The following is a 26998-nucleotide window of genomic DNA, read 5'->3' as shown; positions in this document are numbered from 1 at the left end:
TTTTTTTGCTGGTTAGATACAGTGTGCAACTTGAAGACTTTCTTTAATTCCGCATAGACACATTTGGATATTGCGATCTTAAATTTTGAAGGATGTGGACCTTCTGAATAACAAGGTCCAGCCAGTTTTCAAGTACCAGGTTGTCAGCATGGTGCAATGCAGCTCACTTTTGAGTCAGAGTTTCAAGGAAAGTAAAATGCCTTTTCTAGAGATACCCCACTCTGAAAAAAAAATTGAAAAGAAAATCCACTTGTCATTTAGCAAGGAGTAGCTGAAGGTTCATGGTAACTATATCTAGATCATTAGAGATATGAATCTGATTGCAGGTACCTGGATAAATATAATGTGACTAAAATAATTTCTTCAAAAACACCACCAGAACCGAATTATATGTGCCCTTTGGCTTGCAGAATACGCTAGGTATTTGACTAAAAATACATTGTGGAAAACCACTGTCTTCTAAGTGTGCTGATTTGCCATTATGTGTGTGTGAGATTGTCTTCATCAGTAACTATTACTTCTCCCAGAAGATGCTGTTAACAAATAAGATGAAAAAGTGTCACCTATCAGCCAAAGAGTTATGAAGAAAAGCCCTGCATGCACCAGCACAGACAGGGCAAGCTGGGGGGCTGAAAGAGGGCACAAGCAGCAGTGAAAAGGCTGCCTGCCTGCTGCTCAGTGCTGATCTCAGCCCTGGAACTGTGGGTGCTCTGTGCATGACATTAATCTCAAAGGAAATTTGGAGTTGCACTCAAACTGTATTGGATGGAATTTGGTTTTCTACTTAGGACTTTGCGTTACTTTTTCCTGACTTTGAAATATGAATTTGATAATTATAAAATCTCAAATTACAGTGGAGATATATAGTTTGATTTTAAAATGGCAATACGTAAACTTAAGACAAAAAGGTTTATTTCTTGTTTATCTATCTCATTTATCTCTTATCCTTTCCCACTACTAACAAAGACTAGTTTAGGAGATGCTTCTTCTATTATCTGGTTACTCAGAGAGAAGCATTGCTTTGTAAAGAACTTTGAGAAATTAAGAGGTTCAGAATTAAGATTAATTGCCCCATCTGGTTACAGTAAGGAACTTAAAAAACAGTAAGAGATAGACTTGTCTATGAGGGGAAACAAATCCCTTTGGAAAACATCAATACACCTGAATTAGCACAACACTGAACAGGATCCTGTGCTTTATTTGAGCAAGAAATACGGTGTTTAAAAACCAGGCCAGTGAACTGTGGTTGGAAATTAGAGGACAATACTTCGTCCCTTCTGCTGCACAGGTTTGCACATGGTCCATTTTACCTCCTGCCTGTGCGGGCATGGCAGTGTGAGTGGGTGTAACAGCACAGAGAGGATGTGAGTGGGATTGACCTGGCACACTATGCATGCAAGGCACACACAACTGCTGCTGTTTTATTTCACCACTACACCAACAGAAACGACCCTTCTATAGATGTTTCTGGCTAAGGATTTTGCAGTTGGGGATGTAGCATGCCTTAGTATAATTCACATGCATTTCATAACCTGCAGATTTCATAACCTGTTAAAGAGTGGCATTGCAGCACAGCAATTTTATTTCTCTATGGCTTCTTTTAGTTCTCTGGTGGGAAGGGAAGATGTATTTTGGGGATTTTTATAGTCATGTTCGAGAATTTGTCAGTCTCTTTTTTTTTCCCACTGCTGTTTTCCTTGCTCAGCCTCAGCCCCCACACCCTCCTTGCCAAATTCACGGCAGAATTTCTGAACTCCCTCTCGGGAACTGGCAAAACGCTGCGGCATGGCAGGCCGGCGCCCACCTCGCTACGGGCTGCGCATCCTGCCCGGCCCCTCCGCACCCCGCCCGGGGACCGGGATGCGATTTCCCCTCCCGGGCGGCTGTCCCCCCGCTGTCCCGCTCCCGGTGAGCTCGGAGCGCTCCCTCCGCCCCGGGCCGGCCCCGGGGGTCTCTCCCTGCGGGCTCGGCGCTGCCGCTCGGCTCGGCGGGGCGGATGGATGGGGCGGGGGGCGCTGGAGGAGCATCGCTCCCGCCCGGCCCCGCCCGGCTGGGGACCCGCTACACCGCCCCTCCAGCGGAGGAGGAGGGCAGAGGGAGGGGATAGCGAGGGAGGGAAGGAAATAAGTAAGGAAGGAAAGAGGGAGGGAGGAGAGGTGTAGCCGCCGTCTTGTCGCTCTGCGTTCTGCAGCCGGCGCGGAGGAGAGGCCAGCCCCCGGCAGGCGTCCCGGCATGCTGAAAGTCACCATGCCCTCCTCATCCTCATCCTCCTCGTCCTCCTCATCTTCCTCCTCCGGCTCCTCGGCCGCCAGCCACCCCGGCTCCGCCGCGCCCGACTACTGGATCGATGGCTCCAACAAGGACACCCTGGCTCACTACTTCGAGCTGGAGTCCGAGCTGGGACGGTGAGGCGGCGCCGGCCGGGCCGGGCGGGCGGGCGGGGGGCGGCCGGGGCTGGGTGTTCCTGCAGCAAAACTTTGCTGTGCCTGAGCGGCCGCGGCTTTCAGGAAACACCTCAGCTCCCCGGCAGCCAAGCCGAGAAATCCCCGGGTGAAGGGAAGGATTTTTAGGAGGAGGCGTCTGTCCTCTCGGCGGCCGCTGGCCGGAGCGGGCGGCTTTTAGTCAGGGTACCCGAGTGCTGGCATCACTTCGGGAGCACCGAAACGCCACCTCATTCACGGCATCCCTCCACACCAGACCTTCTGCCATTCTCTCCCTGCGCTGACAAAACTCCCACCCGAGACAGGATTCCCTGAATAGGCCTCTGCAAGCAGGGTCCTTACCATCGGGGTGCAGTGTAAGCGAGTGAGCTGCTACATCTTCATTCATTAGTTCTGCACTACTGCCCTGGTGGTGGTCCTGCCCAGCAACTTAAAAGTCCCAAGTCTTCGGGTTCCTAAAAACTGAAGTCTGGTGTAAAACACTGTATCTGACGTGCAATTTCTGCCCCCCTAATGCATTTTTTAGCTCATGCTGAATTTGCAGGTAGAAAATGTGAAAAAAGCGTCAACTACAGGGTTTTTTAAGGGCTCACAGTACATTACTTATATGTGTGAGTAGGTAGCAAATAGCAATTGTTAGTTTTGCCAGTGATAGAGTATTAAAACTCTTGAATAAATGTGGGAAATTTGCAGATAGTAACATGGTTGCCTTAGTAGAATATTTTTTTTCGGAAAAGACATGCAATGAAAGTTATTGCTACAAAGCATACCTGTGCTTCCTAACTGATAGGGGCAGGAAAGGTGATAGAAATACAATACAATATTCTTGGCTTTCTGCCTAGGTCTTGTGCATCTGCTGCTACTTTTTTCCCCCTACTATTGCTACTATTCCTAGCCAGATTTAAACAGGTATAATTTTATGTATGCTTATCACATTTATACTTGACTTCACTGTACCCTTGTGCAGAATCATAAAAATATAAAGCAGGAAATATTGCTGTGTTGGTTCTATGTCTAGAGTCAACAAAAAAGGAAACAAAACAGAATGCTGATGAATTATAACAGTTGATACCAACCCTGTCACCTGGATTAGTACTCTTCTCTGGGGTCTGTCTGGAATCCTCCCACCATTTGTGATAGACACTGTAGGCTTTGTGTAAGTGTAATCTTTATTGGTGATGTATCTTAGGTTTATTGCATAAGGAAGGGTTTTTAACATGTGAAATCTCCAGTTTCTGGTAAGAAGAGTTAATGCCTGTAGAAGTACTAGAGTGAAGATGAGATGCAGTGGATTTTTCTACCTTGCAAGGTGAGAGAGTGAATTGTTAAATACTAACAAAAGGTTTGAATATGGAAGATAACCACACCCAAGTAGTGTAGAGACGTGAGCCATGAGGTCTGCAGTGCTCCTGGATAGAGCTAGGAAGTAAGATTTAAAACAAAAGCAAAAACAATACAGGAGGAAACAACCATATTAATCAAGTATTAAGAGGCAGAGAAGGGACAGAAGAACTTGGAGGGGGACTTGCTCTGAGAGAAAATTTCTCTAATGGGTATGGCAATGAAATCTTGGTCCTTAGGTCCCATTGCCAGCTTTGAGATATTTTCAGAGCCAGCATTCAGAGTGCTGATGTTGTCTCACAACCCCTCTGATAGGTGTATCTTGGCAAGTCCACAAGGAACATCTGACAATCCCTCTTGGTTCCCAAGTATAATATAAAAGTGTATAATTTACTCTTGGCAACCCCGACTCCAAACTTCTGGAGTTTTACAGTTTCTAGTTTTGGATATGGTTTTGAGTATGTCTCAAAAAAAAAAAAAAGTATTCATTGCTTAGTTAGATTAGTGGTGGGGAAAATGTATCAGACAAGGCTGAATAATGTGTCTATGTGATCCCTTCAGATGCAGTAAACAAAGTAATATACTGAAATAACCAATGTAAAATATTGTCCTAAATTATCTTTAGCAAATACAGGGATTGAAAGATGTCTTTTGGCAGACTCCAAAGACCTGCATTTGGACAGCTGTGGCCAAATTTGGGAATTTCCCTTTGGAAGAAGTACACTTGTGCAAAGCATGTCTGACATATCCCTAAGACATCTTACTCTGTAACTCTTGCTCGCATGACTAGCTAAGGAGTCATGGAAGAAGAAGGAGACAATCCTTTTAGGAAGAATGATAAATGCCTATAAACTTAGGTGGGAGTCAACAGTTGTTTTTAAAACAGTGGAGTTCCACAGGGTTCAGTTCATGTGTCTGTGCTGCTCAACACGTTCATAGATAAACAGAACAGAATTATTTGCTGGGTTTTGTCAATTGTCCAGGGTTTAAAGGTTGCGTTGCCTATGAAGAATTGCAGAAAGACCTTACTGTACTGTTGGGGCATCGAAGTGACAGATGAAATCTAGTTTAGATAAACAAAATGGGTGTGGAGGAAAAGCCATTAAGAAATCACTTAATTCTCTTCTGTCCCTAGTAAAACCTGTAGTGAGGTTCTGAGAAGTATATGGAGGCACACATGGCATGGATGGAACATTTCGTCAGAGATGCTTTCTGGCTGGTTGTTTTTGGGTTTTTTTTTCATGCAGGCTCTTTGGAGTATATGTTAAAAAATGGGGTATCCAGTCAAAAAATCAATGACAGGAGGTAAGGCCACTTTAGCACTGTGTGCTGGTAGTCCTGGCCACTGGGTACTACAGATGCTAAAGGGTTACATGGACTTAAAGGGCAACTAGGCAAGTTTACATGCAGGAAATCCACTAAGACTGATTAAACATGTAGATACTAACTACTGAACTGTAAGTTGTTGAGTGTTTTCAGGGTATTCTCTGACAGTGTTGACAGGAGTTTGCTCTATTCTCACATTGTTCTTGAGGCATCTGTGTTCAGCCACTGTGTACTCTGGGCTAAATAATCCTTTATTATAATTTTTTTATTCTGTTTTTATGTTCCACTGAAGCCCTGATTAGTTCACCTTCCTCTTAGTCCATTTTTCACAAGCGTTTTGTGTGTAAGTGGAGCTCAAAATGCTGAAAATGGGAAATTTTGTGCTTTGTTTTACAAAATGTCTTTGTTTTACAGGTTGAAATTGTTGATGTAGAGTGTGGAATTTTGTTCTGAGTGTATTTAATCTATAAGCACACTCCCTTGGAAAAAGATGTTGAAAATATTGTTCTCTAAACTTGTATTTCCTAAAGGAGTAAAACCTTTTGTTAGCATTATATAATCCTTGGTGTATCTTTTGGTACAAAGTTTCTGAATTCAGGGTTTATCTAACTGTGGTATTTGTGTGAAGAAGAAATACAGTAACGACTGTTTTGATACTTGGCAATATTACAAAAAATGGGTATTTTCTTTGTTGGAATTTTACTTGACAGGCACCCTCTTTGCCTAAGTAAGTACATAACTTACTGGAGTTGAAACTGCCTAGTGTTGCTATTGTAGGCAGATTGCAAACCTGTTAAACAGTCAAAAGCAGGTGAAAGTATTTCCAATCAAATAATTTGGGCCTTCTGTCTTCCAAGGTTACATTTTCCTGCATGGGCAGTATTTCAGTTGTGTTCAGACTTGCTGAAGACCAAGACTGAAAGGCTCTCAGTACTTGGCAACTTAGCTTGGACTGACTGTGAGCTGAATCATAGGTGGTTTATGTCCTTTTAGCACAGAGAAAGTTTATATCTACTGTACAGTTTGAACTCAAGATTTAAGTGTGCAGAATGACATCTTACTCTGTCAATCTTATTTATGAAAACTGACATCCTAACATCTACTTTTGTAATGGCAGTAGGAGATGAAATCAGCTAACTTCTTTGTCAGCTGATTTAAGGTAACAAAGCTAAAACTTCTTTGTCAAGCTGACAGAAGCTTTATTTTATAGAAGTTGATTGGTTTTGCACTTGATGCTTTAAAGTTCAAACAGTTTTTGCTTTGAAAGCATGTCAATTATTTTAATCTCCATCCCTTCATTATAAAAAGGTTCCTTTTTCTGTTCATCCAAAGAATAATTTGTTTTACACCTTCTTTGCCCTGTTTATTTTGAAAATCACTTGCTCATTGTGCTTTAGGGTGTATTGAAAATATGTCCTTCCCTCCATCAATAACACTTTTGCTCACTTGCTTGTAATTTTTTTTCAGTGGACCTGAGGATTTTCCAAAGGGATACAGGCATGCAACTGACAGACAGCACATGGTGCTAGTTGTCTGAATGTGAAAGCATGGAGCCCTTTTAGGAATCATGATGAGAATTACCTTTGAGCAGAAACTGCCAGTGTAGCTGTCCCTGTGCCACAAACTGTAACTTGCTTGTTGCCCTGACACCTTCAGACAAGCACTGTTCCTCAGGCAGCTCCTGCTCATAGGGAAGGTTGTTGAAGAGGTGGGTCCGAGGCCTCATCTGGAAAGTTGTGGTTGGACCTTGCTTGGTGTTAGGAAGACAGGAGATAGAGTGGGCAGGGTGTAGTTTCTCACTTGCGTACCAGAAACCAGAACTTGCAGTGAATAGCCCAGGCTTTGACAACTAAAATTGTTTACTCAGTGCATGGAGTGATTTTTTTCCTCAGTTTTGTCTGGTTCAGTTCAACAAATGGTTGATTAGAAGTAAAAAGCTGTGATGAAAAAGCAATAAAAGAAAATTTACCATGCCTTAAATAATATCTGAAATGAATAGGTGATCAATTCTGTGTAAATTTAACAGCTTTCTCATACTTAAAAAAAGAGATATTACTTAAAAAAAGAGGTATTAACAATGAAAAATTATGATGTAGTTATTTCTTGATTTTCAAGGGGTTTTTTTCTGTCATCCCCTTTATATTTATGTCACTGGTTTAGATAATGTTTTTTAATTTGAAAAATTATATTTATAGTGGAGAAAATGAATAGCTCTTGAAGTAAGTACTCTTAAGAATACTAAAAAAGTTTTTTAAACAGATTTGTTTTAGGTGTGATAATCATATAATTTGTGTTGATACAAGAATTGTCATGTTTGAAAAACACTGCATTAGACTGGAAGAGGTAACAGAGTCACTATTTTAGCATATTACTGACAGAATCATTGATAATCCTGGTAGGTCCCTTCCAACGCATGGCATTCTAAGTCCAAGTCTTGCCGAAGAGAGAAAATCTGAAATAAAGTAAGTATTTTCAAGAGCACTTGAAAGAGAGTGATTGTGGAATAAACTTGTATGATTCTGGGTGGAGAGCAGATAAATTCACTGAAGTTCTGTGGTGTCAGAAGTATATTATGGGTTCATTCCACTGTGTCATTTTTGTGCATCCAAGTGTGCACACTGTTGTGTAAGGGATTGTAATGGACACAGTTTCAGAGGCAGAATTTTTCCAGTAAGAAATGTTAAATGCTTGCTCACATAGTGAATATCCACATTTAAAAAGACCACCAGTTTGCATGGTGGTCAGTGAAAAAATACTCAGCAGTTTGCAGTAGTCTGTACCCCATCTGTGAAAGTTCAGGTACTTGCTAGAAAGGGATAACTATGATCTTCAGTCACTCAGCTCAAAGAAGTTTTGTTTTCCTGAATATTGTCTGAAAAGCTCAATATGAAAATTTTAAAAAATAGTCATTCCTAGCTCTTATTTTGTTTGAAGTGCAACAAATTGAGCCAGCTTTATTGCAGTAAACCTGAACAATTCTTCTGTGCTCTTCTGATATCCACAGTGTTCACTGAACTTCGGAAAAGCAATCTTCTGACCTACACGGTGTGTGGAAAAACCTGCATAGTTTTGAATATTATTTTCATCTATATATATGCAATATGAATGAACCACTAGTAGGAGTTCAGATTGTATAAAAATAAAGGACATGTACTTCCTTGTGCTTTCAAATGAAGCAGAATTTAAACACAGAAACTTGCGTATTTATTTGCTCTTTGCTTCTTTACTTAGGCATTCTTACCATACTTCCTCTGTTCATAAGAAGCAAGCCTTTATTATCTGAGCAATCAGTAATTTCACAAGAAATATTCTTTTTCTAGTACAGGGATGATAATTCTGAGAAAGAATTATTTCCATTTATTTCCAAATGTTGGTCCTGCTTTTTATTCTTGGTTTGTCTAATGTCTTTTCTGATATTTATCATTTCTTTACCTCTTCCATTAAAAAAACCAAAAGAACAGTAAGAATCACACGTTTTACAATGAAGCACTGATATATTGGAAACTGTCTAACATTTGGCGTTAGCAAAGCTTTATTTGGCCTTGCATTATCGATGTCATTACTATAATGGGTTATTCTCTCTTAAAACACACAGATAATTGGGGCCCATCAATATTTGTGCCTGTTGCCCTGTGAATAGATTGATGAGGTGTTATTTTGCTCCTTGCAAAATAACTCTAAATTAGGAGATCCTGCAGCAATACAGTTTTGCAAGTGACCACTCAATGTGTAGCAACAGAAGATTTTGAATTTGAATTTGATCTTCAGGGAACAAGAGGAGAGACATTTCTTGGAATGATCCCCCAAATTCAATGGCTGGGACTGTGTGTGAGTTCAGGCACAAGTAATCACTTGAACAACATGGTGATGTAGATTATAAATTTGCCTCCTTTCATTTATATGGTTATCTGTGTTAGAGATAAAGAACCATAGAATGTAAAAGAGAAGGAAGTGGGAGCCCTCTTGAGGAACAAAAATATTTATAAAACATGCTGCCCTTTGACAGTTTTATTTATATATAATTTATTTATATATCATATAAATATATATATATATTTATTAATAGATCATGGCATTTTGTGGGGGATGTAAACATAAAAGCAGGTCCAAGAGTCACAATTCACATCCTTAAAAACAAAACACTAAATTTTATGCCCTTCAACAAATACATAGTCTGTGTTCCAATGCATACCTTGCTGTGAGCATCCATATGCCACAGAACATACGTCATGTTGCAAGAGCTCCAGCTTTATCTCAGAACTGATGTCATCTCCACAGTCCTTTTCCCCAGACCCTCCTCATCAGAAACATATGATGCATCTCTCCTCTGGCCTGTCTCCAGGCATTGTGAAGAAAAACCAAAACCAACTTGCTTGGATTTAAGGAATAGCTGTCAATTCCAAAAGAGGATCATGTATGTGTTCCTGTCCATAACTTTCCCCACAATAATTTTTACTTCCTGTGAATATTTGTATTTTCTCACTTGAGATGATTATGAACACACCAATATGTTTACTTACTTTCAGTCTTTTGATCTTTAAAGCATATCCATGTCTACCAGATTCGCTGCCTTTGGGTACTGATACTGCATCTTAATATACTCAATTTAGTGTGATTTCATTAAAGAAGACAACCCTGATTGCACCACAGACTTTAGCAAAATGGAATACAAATAAAAATTTTCAACAAATGTCTTGTTTTTTTCGTTTTGTATTGAGGTGGTTGGGATGGACAGACAATCAGATCAGCTGCTGCTGGTATTATCTTCAAGTACTTCTGAAATAATGTTCATATTGATTTTCTCTAAATAGTCCTTGTTAACTGAGTCACATTGACAGTGCCAAAGAATGTGGTATGTGATTTTATTTTGTACTTAGCTGTAAAAAATTTAAACACACTGTGTTGAAATGATTGGAATTCTGTACCCTTCTATGGAAGGCTGGCCACAAATTGTGCAGTTTTTACTTGATAATAAGATCTTTAGCTATTATGTTTTTTGATGATTAGTTTTTTGAATAAACTTGAGGATGTATCTCTTTCAGATTCTCTCTAAATACAAGACGCTGTTTGCTGTTTTCTGACTTACTAAGTGTTCTGCACCAGCCTAATACTGTGGGTCAACAAGGGTATTTTAAGAACAGCTTTGGACCAGAAAAAAAAATCAACGCTTTCGACATTCTTTGATTATTTTATATTATTGTAGTGATATTACTGACTTTTGGAGAGAAAACTGATGTTTTGGTAAGGCTTATAAGAAAGGCCCTGAGAGAGTCTGCCATGGATGAGTACACATTTTTTTAAAATGTATTTTTTTAACCTATTGACATATTTTCTAGATTAAGGACCCACAGCTCTGATCTGATGTGCTTTAGAGATGTTTGGGTTTTTTGTCTTCCTGATGGAGAATGTGTTTGTCAGCTTCCTGTATGCGATAACAATTTGTTAAAACTGAATGCAAGACATGATGGGAACTCTGACATCGTTATCTTAATCTGTGCTCAGGGAGCTGTAGGATACATGTACATTAATGTTTTTAGCTGCCTGATTCATTGGATGTCCCCCCTCCCCACCTGATGTTGTGGGTGCAGCCAGTGATCCTTCTCTCGACATTCTCTTCAAACCCTCATGATTTTCTGGGTGACTAGCTAAGTAAAATTAAAAACTAAAGGGTTGAAAGCTGATTTTGTAATGGGAAGCAACACTTTATGGTGTAGATCCTGATGACTGCTTAGGAAATGACTAATGACATTGTTTAATAACTTTAGGCTCCAAGTGATTAGAGGAAGAAACCTAATAATGGGGTTTTTTTTCCCTTCTCCCTCTCACCCCTCTTTGTTTTCTGGGGATTTCTGTCAGCCTTTTCAATGGAAGCTGCAAATTCTGGAGCACACTGTTGACTGGTCTGCTAAGTGGCAGAGGACTAACTTGAAAGAGAAAGACAAATTCTAGTCTTAAAAAATGGTAATAGAACAAGTAACTGAGAATATTGGAGCAACACCTATGACCCTGAAAAGACAATAATAAATTAATTTTTTGTAGGGAAGAAGAAGGCTGGTAAATTAATTGTATCTTACTCTCCCTTCACAGCATTTTAATTCAGGAATGTCTTAACTGTAAACAAGAACAGACTTTAGTAGTTAAAATTAGCAACAGATTAATTCTAAGTAAGATCAGTAATCAGTTCCTAATGAGGTCAATATATAATGGAAAATCTGCAATGAAAGAGACCCTAAAATTCATGAACATGTTTTTTTTCTCTGACACCTGTAGGGGTGAAACCCATCTCCATCTCTGTTTTACCTCCATAATAAATATCCACATAAATTATTTTTTGAGTTTAAATTCGAATCCCATTTCTCATCATAATTTGTAAGTATTTAAAGATAGGTGGAGCAGGAATAAAACTGAGTGAAAAAGGCAGTTTTATTCATTGCTATAAACGCTGTCCACAGAATTTATTTGATTGGTAGGAACATAAAGACAGTATTTTTTTGTTTTCAGAGAATCTTTAATTTCAAATCAGGAAAACAGACCTGGTCACCTTTTCCTCAGCACAACAGTATCATTTTTACAATTTGACAATTCAGGTTGTCTAGTTAAAGTACATTAGCTAATGTTAATGTACAATGACTTCAAATGGTTTGATCCATACTACGCTATTTTTGTTCATGCTACACTTGTGTAGTAGAGGAAAAAAACAAAATATTTTAACCTGTTCACATTCTTTTCCTGCATGACTTTAGAAAAGATGAAATGTCATTTGTGATGGAAAAATCATATTAGATGTATTTCCCTTTTGAATGGCTGTCTAAATTAGGGATGGTGAAATTTATTCTTCACATAAATAGCCCTCCAAATCTTACTTTCTTTCTCTTGTCAGTCTCTATTCTGTGAACTGGTTATGTTTGCTATTTGTGAATTAACACAATAAATACATAGCAGATGGCTTGTTTAAGTAATTTGCCATGGTGTTTCTTACGAACCATGTGTCTTAACTGTATTGAATACCTAGTAATACCATTCTACTGTATTTTGCTCTAGTCACCCACAACAGGGCATGTGGCCATTAGAAGACCGTATGTAATTCTTTAGAGCCATGCCTGTTAGAGCTTGCTTTATCCACATATTCTTATATCTTGCAATAGTTAATTGTCATACTTGTTAATTTTCATCTCATGGTAACTTTCAATATTTTGTCATTTCTCTTCGTTTTGAGTTAGAATGAGTAACTGAAGTATTTACACATTGTGGATAAGGGACCGTTTTACACCATGAAATTATTCAACAATTTTGAATTAAAATTTACACATTCTTTCACTTTTTACGTTTTGTGTTCATTAAAGACATTCTTCACTTAAAGTAACCAGATTGCCAAGTATGAAGTAAGTTATTATCTTGTGCGATGGTGCCTTGTGAGAGTTCTGATTCAGGTCCCTTTTAACTGGTTTTGTCTTCTGTCTTTGGTTCTTGCTTGGAGCGTGTTCTGCAAGCTACACTAAAAGTAGTGCAGCTTTCATATGATTTATTTCCCTGCTGGAACATAGAGAAGCTTTATTACAGAAGCTGTGTAGAGGCACATTACAGAAGCTGTGTTTGTCTACTGCATCCAGTTACAAAATTCTCAGACTTCCCTAATAAGAACAATAGCCATTATTGAATGGGATGGGGTCACATTTGCCTTTTTTACAGCTGCTGTCTTGGTGGCTTATAGCTGTCTGTTTTTTGTTGCCCAAACTCTATGTTTTCCGTTTTTCTTTTCTGTTTGCAACTGATGAGATTTTATAGTGAGTTATTGTTATTTGTCTGTACTTTGTGACCATGCAGTTAATGCAGCTACATTTTATCCCTTTTCTCTTGATCCTGCTCCCTAGATAGTAAGTACAGGCTTTTTCTTCCTGGTATTTTAGCTCTCTGATGCACTGCCAGTGCCTCCCCACCTTTATCGTCAGCAAACTGATTCAGCATACTCCAAAGTTTATGCCAAAGAAGGTAATTCAAATATTAAATAAAATAAAGAACCAACCAAACGCATAGTGCTTGAACATGCAGGTCAGATAAAAACAAAAACACTGAAGTAATGTGCAGTGTGTTTCTGGCAAGTTTTGATGAAGGTTAGATGCAAAGGAAAATCTTCTTGAGACAGAAAAAAAACCTTAAACACCAATGTCTAATAAAATTGTTTCCCTCTATACCATTATTCCACTCCAGCTGAAAGTGAAACAAATACGAATTCTTGCAGTGTTGCCCATACCAAAGATGAATCTCTTCTTTCATATTCCTTTGGTGATTCCTAGCTCCCTTAGCTAAGGGAGTCTATTCTCACCTTCCCTTGCCTCAGCTCCCAGTGCTTTCTCTAGAGAGAAATCACAATCTGTATGCAAAGAGGAAGAAATAATCTTCATATATTTAGCAGGCACAAACTTATGTCTTGGTTTGAAAAGACAGGTGTCTGCTAAGGAAGGCAGGAACCTCCCTGGAAATGGAAAATGTAAACCCTCTCCCTCCAAATTATTATTATTTCGAAATCAAGGGGCTCTCAGGCAAAGGTATGGGAAAAGGAATAACAGTTTTTTACTAGGAAAATTAAAATAAAAATGCAGTAGTGGAAAAAAAAAACACTGGCAGAGTTAGGCTACAACCTGACTCCCTGTTGGTCAGGGTGTTGGTACCAGTCCCATTAAATGGTGGCTGCAGCCCTGGAGTGACAGATGTGGTTCTGTTGAAGCAGTGATCCTGTAGAAGGGTGTAGTTTTCCTCTGAAGGTCCAGTGCTGGTGTAGATGGGTCTGGTCTCTCCTCTGGAAATCCAGTGAAGAAAGGCTGCCTGTGGTGTTCCAAGTCTCAGATTATATCCAGGTAGGAATGCTTGGCTCCTCCCCCTGGCTGGAACATCTCCCAATGGGATGATGTCATTTTATCAGTCCTGCAGGGAGACTCAATGGCCCATTATCAGAAGATCCCCCTGGAGGGAGGATGGGTTGTGGAAGAGATAAAGAACACTGCCCCACCTGGTTTTAACAGATGGCAATAGAATACTTACTTTTGGTTTACATCTTGCATTGCAACCTAAGATAGAACTTCAGAAGCTGCAAAATTGGTCATTTTACACCTGTCTTCTTGTGATGGATGCCAAATAATATAATTGGTGTGCCAGTCAGGAAGCTGACAGAAACCATGATGTTCAGTAGACTAGGTTTTAATATGTAGATAGGTGTATTCCTCCTCCTGTTTTTGAAATGTGGATTAACTGTGTATAAATTTTTGAGTCCTGACTATGGAAGCACTCATCTACAGTAAGTCTGTCGAACAACAAAGAATGTTTTTACATGGCATTTAAAATTTATGTGTGTCTCTGAATTATCTAGGACCTGCTAAGTCCTAATTTTTTATCCATCAAGCATAATAGTTGCAGTTGTGAAAAGTGATGGCAACATCGACATAAAATACTTGCCTTTATATATATAATGAAAAATCTCTTACATTTACTTTTCATCTGAAAATATACTGTGGAGGAATTGTGTTTCTTTACTCCCAGATGACTGGTTATGGTAGTTTTTCAACAGAGGATCACACCTGTGAGTTAGAAAAATTTACTTAAATTTAAGGACTCCTTGTGCATGAAAGGGAGAGAACTACCTTAACCATGATTACAATAAAAATTTTAATTTAGAAGGAAGTCTGTAACCATCTGTACTTCTGTAACAGCCTTTTAAATATGAGCAAGACAGACGAGAATTGTGCCTAAAATTGGTATGTGATAATTTTGCGAAAGAGACTGTACGACATGGTTGCCCATGTTACCAGGAGCTGTCTCGATTACTCAGGAGAGTTCTTCTTAGTTATCTTCAGAATAACTGCATTGATTTTCAGTGTCCTTCTGTTGGTAGCAGTAAGTTCAGTATTGATCTGTTGACACCACCAAAGATCAGACAGATTCTCCTAGTCACATTCTTATCTCAAATTGAAATCCAAATGTGTCTGGGGGCCTATGTACTCTCCTACATCCTTAATGCCTGGCTAGTGGAAAATGTACCTAAACTGCAGTTGATCTCAGAGATGGGCATCCAGTGCACTAAGTATGTGTGTTTTAGTGTTTAAAGGAAACTCAAATTTGCCTTTCAGAAAGAATACAAACTCTAATGATACCACTGAAGCGTCTTTCCATTTTGTTTGTGGAGACATCTTGTTTGGAAACACTCAAGTGTTTGTTTCCAGAACTTTCAGCCATTTCAGAATCTACTGACCGATGCATATATACATATGCATATGTTTGCAGTACAATTTAAAATCAGCAAGTCATCCGAAGTCACTTGAGTCTTTATAGTGTAAGAATGGTGGCTCTGGGTCAGATCAAAGGCCTGTTAGGGCTGATATCTTGTCTCACATCTATAGTGAGAAGCATTTGCCTAGAGAGGGGTACAAGAACATCTATCCTTTGATGCTTGCCCAGAGCAGTCCCTCAGTCTCCAGAAATCTGAAGGTAAATCTGAACCTTCAGCTCTGTTCCTCAAAACAGAATAGTCATGTAAATTTGCAGTGCTTGAGAAGTAACACAGAATCATAAGATGGACTGAGTTGGCAGAGACTTATTAAGATCATCCAGTCCAACCTCCCTGCTTGAAAAAGTTAGTTAGAGAAGGTTTCCCAGCAGTGTGTCCAGCAGAGCTTTGGAGATGGAGATAAACCAGGGGAGACATTCACCCAGTGTAATTATACATGGGCAAATACTTAATATCTCTGAACTATTTTTGGGTTTTGGGTTGCCTTTTGCTTTTATCTTCTAGTCAAAGGCTTGATTTTTGTAATTTTTGTCTACATTTCAGTATGTCTTTTCTTGTCATAATATGCAAATTATTTTGTTTAATATAAGAAATTAGAATTGTGTTCAATATTCATAATTTAATATTTATTTGTAGGAAATTTTCTCTGCCATTTAATACCCCATAACTGAATCTCAATACACACCTCTTGCAGTTGGGCATAGACTTATTATGGAGAAATTGGATTATAAAAAAAAACCAACCAGCTATTTTCACCTCCTTTCTCAGCTCAGCTCCTTGGGTAGCAGACACCAGCTCTGGTCAGTTAGACTTACTGATGATCTCTCTGCACTGTGCAAACTAAACTTTTATTCCTTCTATGTTTTGTATCTCTTAACCAACTACTAATTCATTGGTGCCTTCTGTGGTTTCTTCAAGCACCTGTTTTGAGGGACCTTGTCAAGTAACTTCTGAAAATCCAAGGATCCAAATCAATCAAACCTATTTTATATTCAAATGCTTGCTAAATCTTTCAAAGAAATTCTGTGGTTTTGACACATAGCTTCTCTTTACAAAAGCCACATTAACTCTTCCCCAGGCTCATGTATGTATCCATATATCCACAGCTCATATTCTTAGAGCTTTAAATGACTTCAGCAATATAGAACAGTAGTCCTTCAGTTCTCTCTGATTAGCATTTTTAAATATTGTTGTCACATTTTAAAAAGGCTAAGTCAGTGCTGTACATGAGTTTAGATATCACTTTAATTTAATTAATCTATGAGTTCAAGTTAATCAGTTAACTGGATCGCATCCAGTGCCCATAATGTGCTATTGGTCATTTTATCTGTTTCTCCCATAATGTTCTTTGCCTCTTCACTCTCTCTATTTATGTGAGCTTTGAAGACCTTTATTTTTTTCCCATCTGTCTTCTAAGTAAAGAAAGATTCTAGCATTGGAAAATGTCAGATTTATCATAGGCTGTTCAGTAGACACAAAATCTTTATAGAATTAAAATTTTATAATGATGTGCAGCCATTTTTCAGAGTATTATGGCTATTCTGTGCTTGCTGAAGAGATCACCTTCAGCACAGAATGTTTTCCATTTGGTGAAAAACAGTTGTTACTCTTCTGTCATTTGATGCAAATGCCCATTAACTGTAGATCTTAGAGAATAGTGAAGCTGCAGAAGCTGCTGTTCATCTTTGCAAGGTTTCACCCTACACCTTCCTTTTACTGTGCCTTAGCACAGTTTGGGTAAGGTGAAGGTCTTCACACGTTTTTTGTGTTTTTTATGTCTGACCACACGATGTTAGCCCCTTTAAATCCAGCAAGGGAGAAATGTGCATGACTAAAGATAAGCAAAAATTTTGTTAAATTATTCTAAATCCTTATGCAGTGCCAAATCAGTTCATTTTTCTTTTTGATTAACTGTGCAAGGGACAGACCATTTTGGGAAGTTGAGGGATAACTGTTGAGTTCTAGCCTAATAGGCAGATAGAGAAAATTTATTTTCTGGTACAGGCATAGCTTTTGGTATAGAAATTGTGAATATCATGAGTCTTGCAACAAATTACTGTTTTTCAGTGCTTCTGGAAGTTATTTATGTAACAATTTTTTTTATAGCTTGTAAGAGAAATAGATGTGGCTGGAATAGGCTGGAAAACATATTGTCCTTATTGGACAGTGAAATATGTGCCTAAATGACTGCCATTTAGCCTGACAAAGCCATGTAAGTGTATTTCAGTATCTACTAATCAATAATCTGAATGGTGGCTCCCTGGCTTGTTAGTCTTTTCTGTCAACTTCCATTGTCTCTGCATTCATCTGTGACCTTACACTGCAGCATCAGTTTTGTTGTAGGAAAACTCAATTTCTTTAACTGCTAAGAGGTAGAACTGCTGAAACTAATCATGCTTATCATTGTTCCTGAAGCAGTAAGATGTTGTTGTGAATGCTCTATACTTCATGTAGCTGTTGTGAATTCATGTATGTGCACACACATGCAGGTGCAGTCTTGGATGGATGAGAAGGTAAGTGGCAAGCTTTTAATGTGTAGTGACATTTGTGATTCCTTTTGACGTTAGGTGAACAGGAACCACCAAAGAGGGTGCATTGATGGAGTTGAAATGAGTGGTAGGTATTTAAAAGCCTAAAAGTACTTTTTTTTTTTTTTTTTTTTTGAGTGTTTGTTCTGTTATCTATCAGTGATGGACAACATATAATTCCAAATTTATGTAAAAAAATATCTCCAAAGATGGTTGGAAGCTGTTGGTCAAAACAGTTCTCAAGGCCCAGTAGAGATGATAAAATGCCTGGATCAAATCAAGGAATTATTTAGGGTGGAAAAAACCTTAAGATCATATGATCCAACCATAAACCTAATGCTGCAACATTCACCCCAAACCATGAGCTCAAGAACTGTGTCCCAATGTCTTTGAAAAAGCGTGCTGCTGACCATTTCCCCTTGGATTCTGGGGAATTCATGTCTTCCAGTTCAAGGGGCCAGGTACCCCAAGGCAGATCATCTGGTGTAGTGCAAGTGCTTTTGTCCACAGGGGCACAATGGCTGCACAGTTTCTTCTGTGCCTCATCAGGTGAAGGAGTCTTAAGGAGTGTCTTAAGATCCAGCAGTTGTTCAGAGCAGCCTTTTGTTGCACTGTATTAGGAACGGTGAACGTGACAACACAGACTCTCTAGCTTTAGTTGTAAAAGAGAGTCCTTTTTATTCTTCCAGATCTTCTTTTATAGACAGTTCTGAGCAGGTCCAAAAAGGTAAAACTCTTACTTGCCATCAAACCAACACATCACCATCACTGGGCAGCTGGGAACACCACCCCTTGACCATTTCTTGCAAGTAAACAACAAGGAGACAAACAACACCTGCAAAGGTTGTTTGTCCTTCTCCAAGGACTGTTTGGATTCTTCCTTATGATTTCCCAGGCCAGAGTGAGGAAGTTGTGTACTTGACTTTCCCACAGGCTCCAGGTAGTGCCTGAAGCCTAAAAATCTCTTATTTGACCACTGTCAGTTCCCACAGCCTTTCTTTTCAGTGCTTCCCCACACCTAAGATGCTCCAAGCACCAGAAATTTCTGAGGCACTGTCAGCACCCCAAGTGGCTGTGTCCTTTCCACAGATGTGCTCAGAAGGGATGTTTTGAATCTGCTCTTTCTTTCATGCTGACTCCACATCTCTTATTCTCTGATTTCAGACAGTCAAACTTCTGCCAACAGCCGCCATCCATTATGGCTTGCAAATGTCTAGTTGTAGCTACAGGTTGTCAATTTCTCATTTCCTCCAGCCAAACTCTCTTTTTGTGCATCTTCTTGGCATCACCCTTCTAATAACATGACACAGGTTAAAAATCCTCCTTTCTCTCCCTGTTGACAATGTGCTTCAGTGAGTAGTGAAAAGAGGAAAGCCAGGTGAGAATACTCTTTGTAGCTTTCAGATTTTTCAAAGAAAATGCAGAAGGCTGTTATCCCTGATTTGGCCTTTTCCACAGCCTTGATTTGTGTTAGAATTTTCTGGTGCTGGGAAGTAACGAAGTTTAACCCGATCCCTCAGTCATTCAAAAATGAACATTTTCATGGACTTCAAAAGAAGAATTATTCATCTCCAATCAGCTGGCCTCAAAAAACTGAAGATAAGAATGGAAAATGATATGAGCATTATGATGCTCAGAAACTATTGATTTATTGTGGAGTGTCATACTTCATTTAGGGCTCTGTCTTGAACTGGGAGTCCTATGAGAATTTGCCCTGCCATGTTGACACAGAGATATGTCGTCCTAGCAATGATTTCCATTCAAACTCCAATACAAAATACATGACTTGAACATACCTTTCTTTCATAAAATTCTCATGTGCCAGACTCTCTACTGAAGTAGTTTAAACTGCCTTGAAAGATAAAATGAAGTATGAAAATTATCAGTTGGCCTTGAAGACTTTTGCCTCTGGGTTGTATAGGATTAGACTCTGACAGGACTGGGGTGACTAATGGGATGGTTGTTCACTGAGCAACACCTCCACCTTTCCCCATTTCCAACAGTGAGCCAAAACTACTACTGAAACCAGTATTTTCTGACTTTCAGGTCTGAAAAGCTGCAGATAGGTCAGCGTTCTTTCATCACCATACAGAATGCTTTTCAGCTTAAACTGCCATTACAATCATTATGAAACAAAGCTGATTTGTTTTCCATCTAAAGTACATTCAACATAAAACCTGATTTCTTCAGAAATGAGAAAAGGGAATCTTTTACTGTAGAGCACATTTTTTTGTTAGCATTTGAGAAATTTTGCCCATTATAGCATGAGTAAATCTTGATACACAGCAAAAATAATGGAAAATATGCTTCCATAAATTTTCCTAGAATTTCATAAAATCAGCTTTAAAAACTGTCTGCAGCCTGGATTTTTTACTTGAAATGAAATGAAAGCTATCTTCAATTCATTCAAGTGATTTCTGGGGTAGGCGCAAATGCAGATACTTAAGTGGAAGTCAGAATACTTGGAAAACTGCAGACTGCATCTGCTTGGTACTCTGCAGTAAATCCTTTGCTCACCATTTCTGCAGGTAAGAAATTTGTTGTACTATCTGTGTGCTTAAATGATGGTGAATGATTTAAGAATGGTGATGATTCTTCCTCTGTGGTAGGTCTATCATCCTCTTCCTTTTACTTAGCAGATTTCTTATAGGGGAATGTTGTTTGTTTCTGCTACTCAACACCAAGTGAGTTATATGGGAAGCCCAAATAATTATGGTTCTGAAAGGTGTTAGAGACTTGTTGAGCACCTTTGGTGTTTGGATGCGCTCCTTTGTCTGTTCCCTTCAGCTATGGGCTCAGGAGGTGACTGAGGTGACTGAGGGAACAGGGGCCTCAGTAGAGGGTGCTTCTGCTTCTTTTCAAATGTGTTTTCTGTGTCCTTGCAGCAGTTCTGGCCGCATCATGCAGCCTGCACTCAAAACCAAAAGAGAAATGTGTAGTCCATTTCTCTGTGCTGCTTTTTATGCTATTACTTGGAGTTCTTCCTAGAAATTCTGCTGTTGGAAGTATTTCCAGATGTTTCCATGGGGCACTTGCTTCATGTGATTGCTGTCTCTAAGGTGGCATTTGCATGTACTCAGACTTTTATAACATTGTCCCTTAGCTAATTAGCAGTATTTTCTAGGTGCTACCAATGTCTATTTATAGACACCTACGAGTAAAAACCCAAGTAATGAACTGTGTCAGCAGACATGCATACAGGTCTGTTTGAAGGCAGTTGTTTGGCACATTTGGCAGCATTTCAATTTTGTCAAATGGAAGCCATGACTGCTTTAAGCTATGCTTTCCAGCATATAATTGAGGACCATGTTTTTTTGCTAGTGTGTTAAATTCTTCTGTGCTGTGACTCCCCTAGCTCACCAGTCTCCATTTACAAAAGCTTACAGCATGACCACAACTAAGCTCTGTTCTTTGAAAACACAAATAATCCATCTCTTTATCTTTGGAAAGACTTCCTTTCCACTTTCTATTGAAGTCTTGAATTTTCTTTTCAGAATGAATTTTGGACACCATTACTGTAGCATTGTATGCACATGGGAGGGTGACACTACCTTTTGAAAGCTGTCTCCAGTGAGGAGCCCCTCAACAATGAGGCAGCAGACACTCCACACACACTCCAACACACTCCGCTCACAGCAGTGGAATAACCAGAGGGGCTTTTGGTATGGTCACCCAGAGGGGGCTTTGTTTGCCACCCCTCCAGGAAAAACCAGGGACTAAAGGCAGGGAACAAAGGAGGGTCCAGGGTTATATATGGATTTAAGGGGGCGGGTCAGAGGGTCAGGATCCAATAGGAACAGGGTAAAGTCATACATGAGCAGGGTCAGGGAGAGGGAGAGCCAATGGGATAATGGGGTGAAGGACTGCAGCAAGCTGGGGCCAATGGGGAAACAGGGAAGGGAGAACTTTCTAGGGGAAAGACATAAAAGGTAAAAAGGGGCGGGACAGTCAACAGGCCAACTGGGTATCTAGAACTGGGGTATATTAAAATGGCTGTGAAAAGAACTTTTTTTCTTTATATTCTCACTTGGGGGAAAGCCTTATCTTTATACTTTCACCCCTACCTCGGAGACTTCCTTCCATGCCATCACTGCCCTTGGCTCCAGAGCCTCCACACATTGCTAAACTGTATCTACAGTCTTCTTTGCTACCCTTACCAAATGCTTACAGGAAAAGCAACTAAAGCCCATTGCTCTACGTTGGAAGGACTAAAAAAAATACGATTTCTGAAGAATGGAAAGTAATTGAGAGCACTCCAGAATGCCAGGACCAGCTTAAAGTACACTAGCATATACCATCAAGTGTAGCAGTAATTTGCAGGTAAATTTGTGTATATGTATATGTGTATGTATATTTGTATGGAATTACAGAGAATGTGTTCAGCTATCTCCAGACTTGCCAAGATTCACCTCTGTGTTGAATAGAGCATGATGTAGAGAGGCTTTATTGTATTAACTAACTACATCTGGAGATCCACTTTCCATGAGGGAGCTATTTGTCTCCTTTAAGTTAGTTGGGGAAGGATCTTCCTGACTAGTTCTTTAGATTGTCCAGATCTGTTTTACTTCTTGTGTGCTCTCAAGCATACATTCCCACATTTGGAGTGTCTGTATTGAAAAAACCCACTTACTTTTGACTTGTGAAGGCAGTGATGACCTGTCTATTAATGAGCACTTACGGTAATAGTGAAAACACCAAGCAGCATCAAACACAGGATTAGACAAGGGCTATTGACACATTTGTCTATTTATAAAGTGCAACTACTTTTAACTCTCAGATCATTTATAACTATTATTTCAATGTGTTTACTCAGTGTTTCACTGACCTTATAGTGTTTTGACCTAGACTGTCACTGTATTATTTCTGAGAAGATTGTGTGAGACAATGTTATAAGCTGCATGGGGGTAAAAGTACTTGGCATTTGCTGCCTCCGCCTGTAATGAGGCCTAATACAGTGGAGTGAAAAAAATATGTTTGATAATGAATTGCCCTTGAAAAATTAAACTTTCTTGCCTATCTCCTCATTCTCTGGTGCTGACAAGTACTTTCCCTAATGTTTTTTTGCCCCAGTATTTCACCAGTCCTCATATTGTTTTTTCTTTTAGAGACCGTGGCAGTTTGCCTTTCTCATAATTTTCTCAGTCTTCTAATAGTCTCTCACTCATTTTCCCTGAGTTAAAAAACAGCCACCTGTGGCTTTGAAATCATGCTTTTAATATTCTGAGAAAAAACAAATGAAGGTGAGCAATTTTGATAACATGTAATTTATCTCTCTCCAGTGTTAAGCTGTTACAAAGGCGGTATGATTCTTCTGCTCACCTGAAAAAAGATGACCCTTTAGTGAAAGACAGAGATTAAACTTGAGCCTTGCAGAGATTTTATGACTGGTTTGTTTCATCTCTGGACCAAGTAGCTGGTTAACAATGCTCCTGGTTTTATTTGTAACCCTCCCTTGCCTTTGACCCTCAAAGTTTGCCCTTTCTTTTCAGAGTTGTCCTGTTCAAGCCTTTGTTTTCTTTTACAATTACCACTATATGACCAATTTTTTTTTTTTTTTTTTTTTTTTGGATAGGTGGGGTGTCTGTTTCTTTGTTGCTTTGACTGTTTTTTGGTTTTTTCTCATTATGACTGAGGGAAGGTACAGTTTGATTTGCTGGTCTTTATTATTATACTTACTTCTCCCTGACTTGGATTGGATTAGTTTGCACTGCGGGTTGTTGCTGTGTTTTCTGTATACTTTCCTAGATACTCTTCCCTTAAACTTGCCCGTCTGATCCGGATTTCTGGTTCTGAGTTTGACTTCAAAACAGCAAATCCAACATTCAGTCTATTACACCACGTGCCCTATGACTACATAACGGTTTCCTATGATTTTTCAAAACAATTCATAGTCAGCACAGAACAAATGTAGGTTATAGAAAACTGTTTTGTTTTTTCTATGTTGCTTTCCTTTTTTATTTTATTTATTTGCATATCTCTCTACTGACGCCATATCCTTAACCTCTTGTATAGCATTCACATCTGAAACATTGCATGTAGTAGTATTTAAGTCGCATAGCACATATATATCGTTGCCAAAGTTCTTCTACCGAATTATATGTGACATCACTCATATTTATTATTTTCAAGAGACATTGAGGGACAGAAATAAAGCCATTCCCATGGAACATTGAAAAGGCTGTTACTTAGTGATATAGCAATCAGTACCTTCTCTTTGAAGATGGAAAGTTTATTTTCTAGAAATTGACCTTCCACATAGAGCTGTCAACTGCAACTGGAGTAAATATTAACTATTTAGGTAAACGTAGTCATTGTCAGTTACATTGGATTGTACTTTAGTAGTTACAAGGAATGTCAAGGGAAGTGTGGTTTTTTTTCAGACAGAAGAAATGGACATTTTGTGGATGTATTTACTCATAAATGGCAGAATACACTATTCACAAATGTGGAGATTTCCCCCTTTTCTAAGAAGTCTGTTAGTAATTTATCTAAGTATCTTGTATACCTACACTCATTCATATGAGTTTTCCAAATTTATTCAGGGAACTAGTTTCCATAAAAAGAAATTTAGATTATATAGCAACTATATTCAAACGTGAGAAAGTCAAACACATTGTCAGTATCTTTTGCATAGAGCATGCTGTCAGGTTTTTTTCTAACTTAACCTTACGTTTCTTTTGCATGAGATACTGGGTGCAGTAGTATTCCTTCTGCGAATGGGGAGATGCAGAGAAGTAATAGGTTTTTGTGCTTGCTAAGAAAATAAATAATTGAGTAGTACAGACTTAGTATTTTTCACTTCACAGGGAAGAATTCTAGGTCCTGTGAGATGTCACAAATTCTTAGTAATTTATATAACCAGCTGTGCTTGTTTCATATATGAAAGGCAAGAAAACCCAAGGGTGAAATGGTGTTAGTATCTACATCTGATAGCAGCACAACACTTTGGAAGAAAATCCAAAAACCTCAAAATCTGAGTAGTTGAAGCATTAGTTACATAGAAATGTTGCATTTTACCAGATGCTTCTGAGTGCTACATTTTTAATCCGTACAAAACTGATAGTGCTTTTGTTTGTACTTCTGATCTTTCTAAAACAATTATTTAACTTACCATTTATCTATCTAAAAATCTGTCCAAGATTTGGGGTCTTTCTTAGGTAAGCACCTCAATCCAGCTCCATAGGAGATCTCATTACAAGAGTCCAGTTCACACTTTTATTTACAAAAACTGCTCAACCCCTCCATGATAGAAACTTTTACTTTCAGAAATAACTGCTGAGTGGCTCATAATATAAACTTCCATTTTAATTGTATTATGTATATCCATACAACTGTCTAAATCTGTTTTTAAACTGCAACCTCAAAGAGTAACATTATTGTTTATTTTCAGTTGCAGTTTCATAAAGTGGTATGGTGTCTGGCAAGGTAATATCCCTCAAGCTATATAGGTTTGTGTTCTTTTACTCAAGAAATGAACTTCTTTAGTTAGGAATGCAAAAAACTAAATAATGGCATCAATGATTGGCTGAGGAAGTTGCCTTCTTCTCTTCCCTGTTATCTGGTCTGTGTTGGCCATTGCTGTGATGGAGATGTCACATGCATTGGGTAAAGAGAAAGGTATAATGTGCAGTGAAAAACACAGAGGCATGTTTATAACATCAGAGTAGGCTATTAATATAATTTTATAAAAGTACTGCATCAAGATGAGAGGCACATTTTTAACATTTCAAGAGAATAGACAGTAAAGTGAAAGAGCTCATTCATCTAGATTATAAATAAAAACTTCAGTCACCATGTGTCTGTCCAGTCTGTTGACATGAAGAGCAGACAGTTGCACAAACAAGATTACCTTAACAGATTAATAAGGACAACATATTCTTAAAAACATAAATACTTATATTGGGCAGTGTTCAAAATAGATCTGTCACTTGAAGATACAAAATTTTCTGATATTACAACAGCCCAATCAATGAGGTTCTGATTTTAAGAGAAGGAGACATATAGTCTTTTAATATTAAAATATAGAAAAGGACAAATAGAAATACTTGAGAAACTACAGACAGCAAATATGTGAAGCAATGAAAATCAAATGTCTCCTCTCAGAATAGACTTCTTTCTTTGACCTGTTACACTGAATATATTTTTAGTTAGATTGTAGGTGTCCTCAGCTGATTCTTTCTTCACAGTTCTTGAAATGCTGTCTGAGGTCCTAAAAATGCATGGAGAGGAATAACCCCCGGATGGCAAAAGATTAGTTAGGAATATGCCTACAGCCTGAGGCCATTCACGTTCATGCTGTCCCAGTTGTCCTATTTTACTTTCAAAGAAATTTTTTACTTAAAAGGGATGGATCACAGGACTGTTTGAGGCTCTGTATGTTACAGTGTTACCAAGAAAACATTGTAGAAAATGCATCTCTTCCCTTTCTTTTTTAGGAAATTACACTTGAATTATACCTGAAGGCTGTACTGCCATTCAGTGGGACATTGATAGGCTGAAGAATTAGGCAGAGAGAAACCTAATGAAGCTTAGCAAGGGCAAGTGCAGGGTCCTGCACCTGGGGAGGGACAACCCCCAGGAGCACGGGCTGGGGGCTGATGCAATGGAGACCAGCTCTTCTGGGAAGGACATTGGGCTGCTGGTGGGTGACAAGTCAACCATGTGCTGGTCATGTGTGCCCTGGGGGCCAGGAGAGACAGTGGGATTCTGGGATGCATCAGGAAGAACGTGGCCAACAGGTCAGGGAGGTGATCCTGCCCCACTTCTTGCCCTAGTGAGGTACATCTGCAATGCCACAACAAACATGGGGGTCTTGAAGTGCATCCAGCAGAGGGCAAAGGAGGGTGATTAAGGGATTGGATCATTTTTCTTACAAGGAGAGGTGGGACCTGGGCCTATTTACTCTGGAGAAGACTGAGAGGGGATCTCATTTAATGCAAATAAATATCTCCAGGCAGGTTCTGAGAGCATGGTGCCAGATTCCCCTCAGTGATGCTCAGTGACAGGACAAGGAGCAATCACAGAAACTAAAACACAAGAAGTTCCATCTCAACTTGAGGAAGAACTTCTTCCCATTGAGGAAG

The 26998-nt window shown here is 39.1% G+C and overlaps 1 protein-coding gene across 1 annotated transcript in view; it reads left to right on the top strand.

The window, feature by feature from the left end:
• The first annotated feature begins 2168 nt into the window (after positions 1-2168).
• Positions 2169-26998, top strand: part of CAMK4 (calcium/calmodulin dependent protein kinase IV) — a 154141-nt gene continuing 129311 nt past the window's right edge. Inside the window, exon 1 of the mRNA XM_058827964.1 lies at positions 2169-2405. Within this exon, the coding sequence (XP_058683947.1) occupies positions 2233-2405 (173 nt within the window). The 5' untranslated portion in view covers positions 2169-2232. The remainder of the gene's footprint in view (positions 2406-26998) is intronic.

This window comes from Poecile atricapillus, chromosome Z (genome assembly GCF_030490865.1).
Source record: "Poecile atricapillus isolate bPoeAtr1 chromosome Z, bPoeAtr1.hap1, whole genome shotgun sequence".
Lineage (NCBI taxonomy): Eukaryota > Metazoa > Chordata > Aves > Passeriformes > Paridae > Poecile > Poecile atricapillus.
Note: the sequence above shows the minus strand (reverse complement) of the source record. Positions and strands in the feature narration are given on the sequence as shown.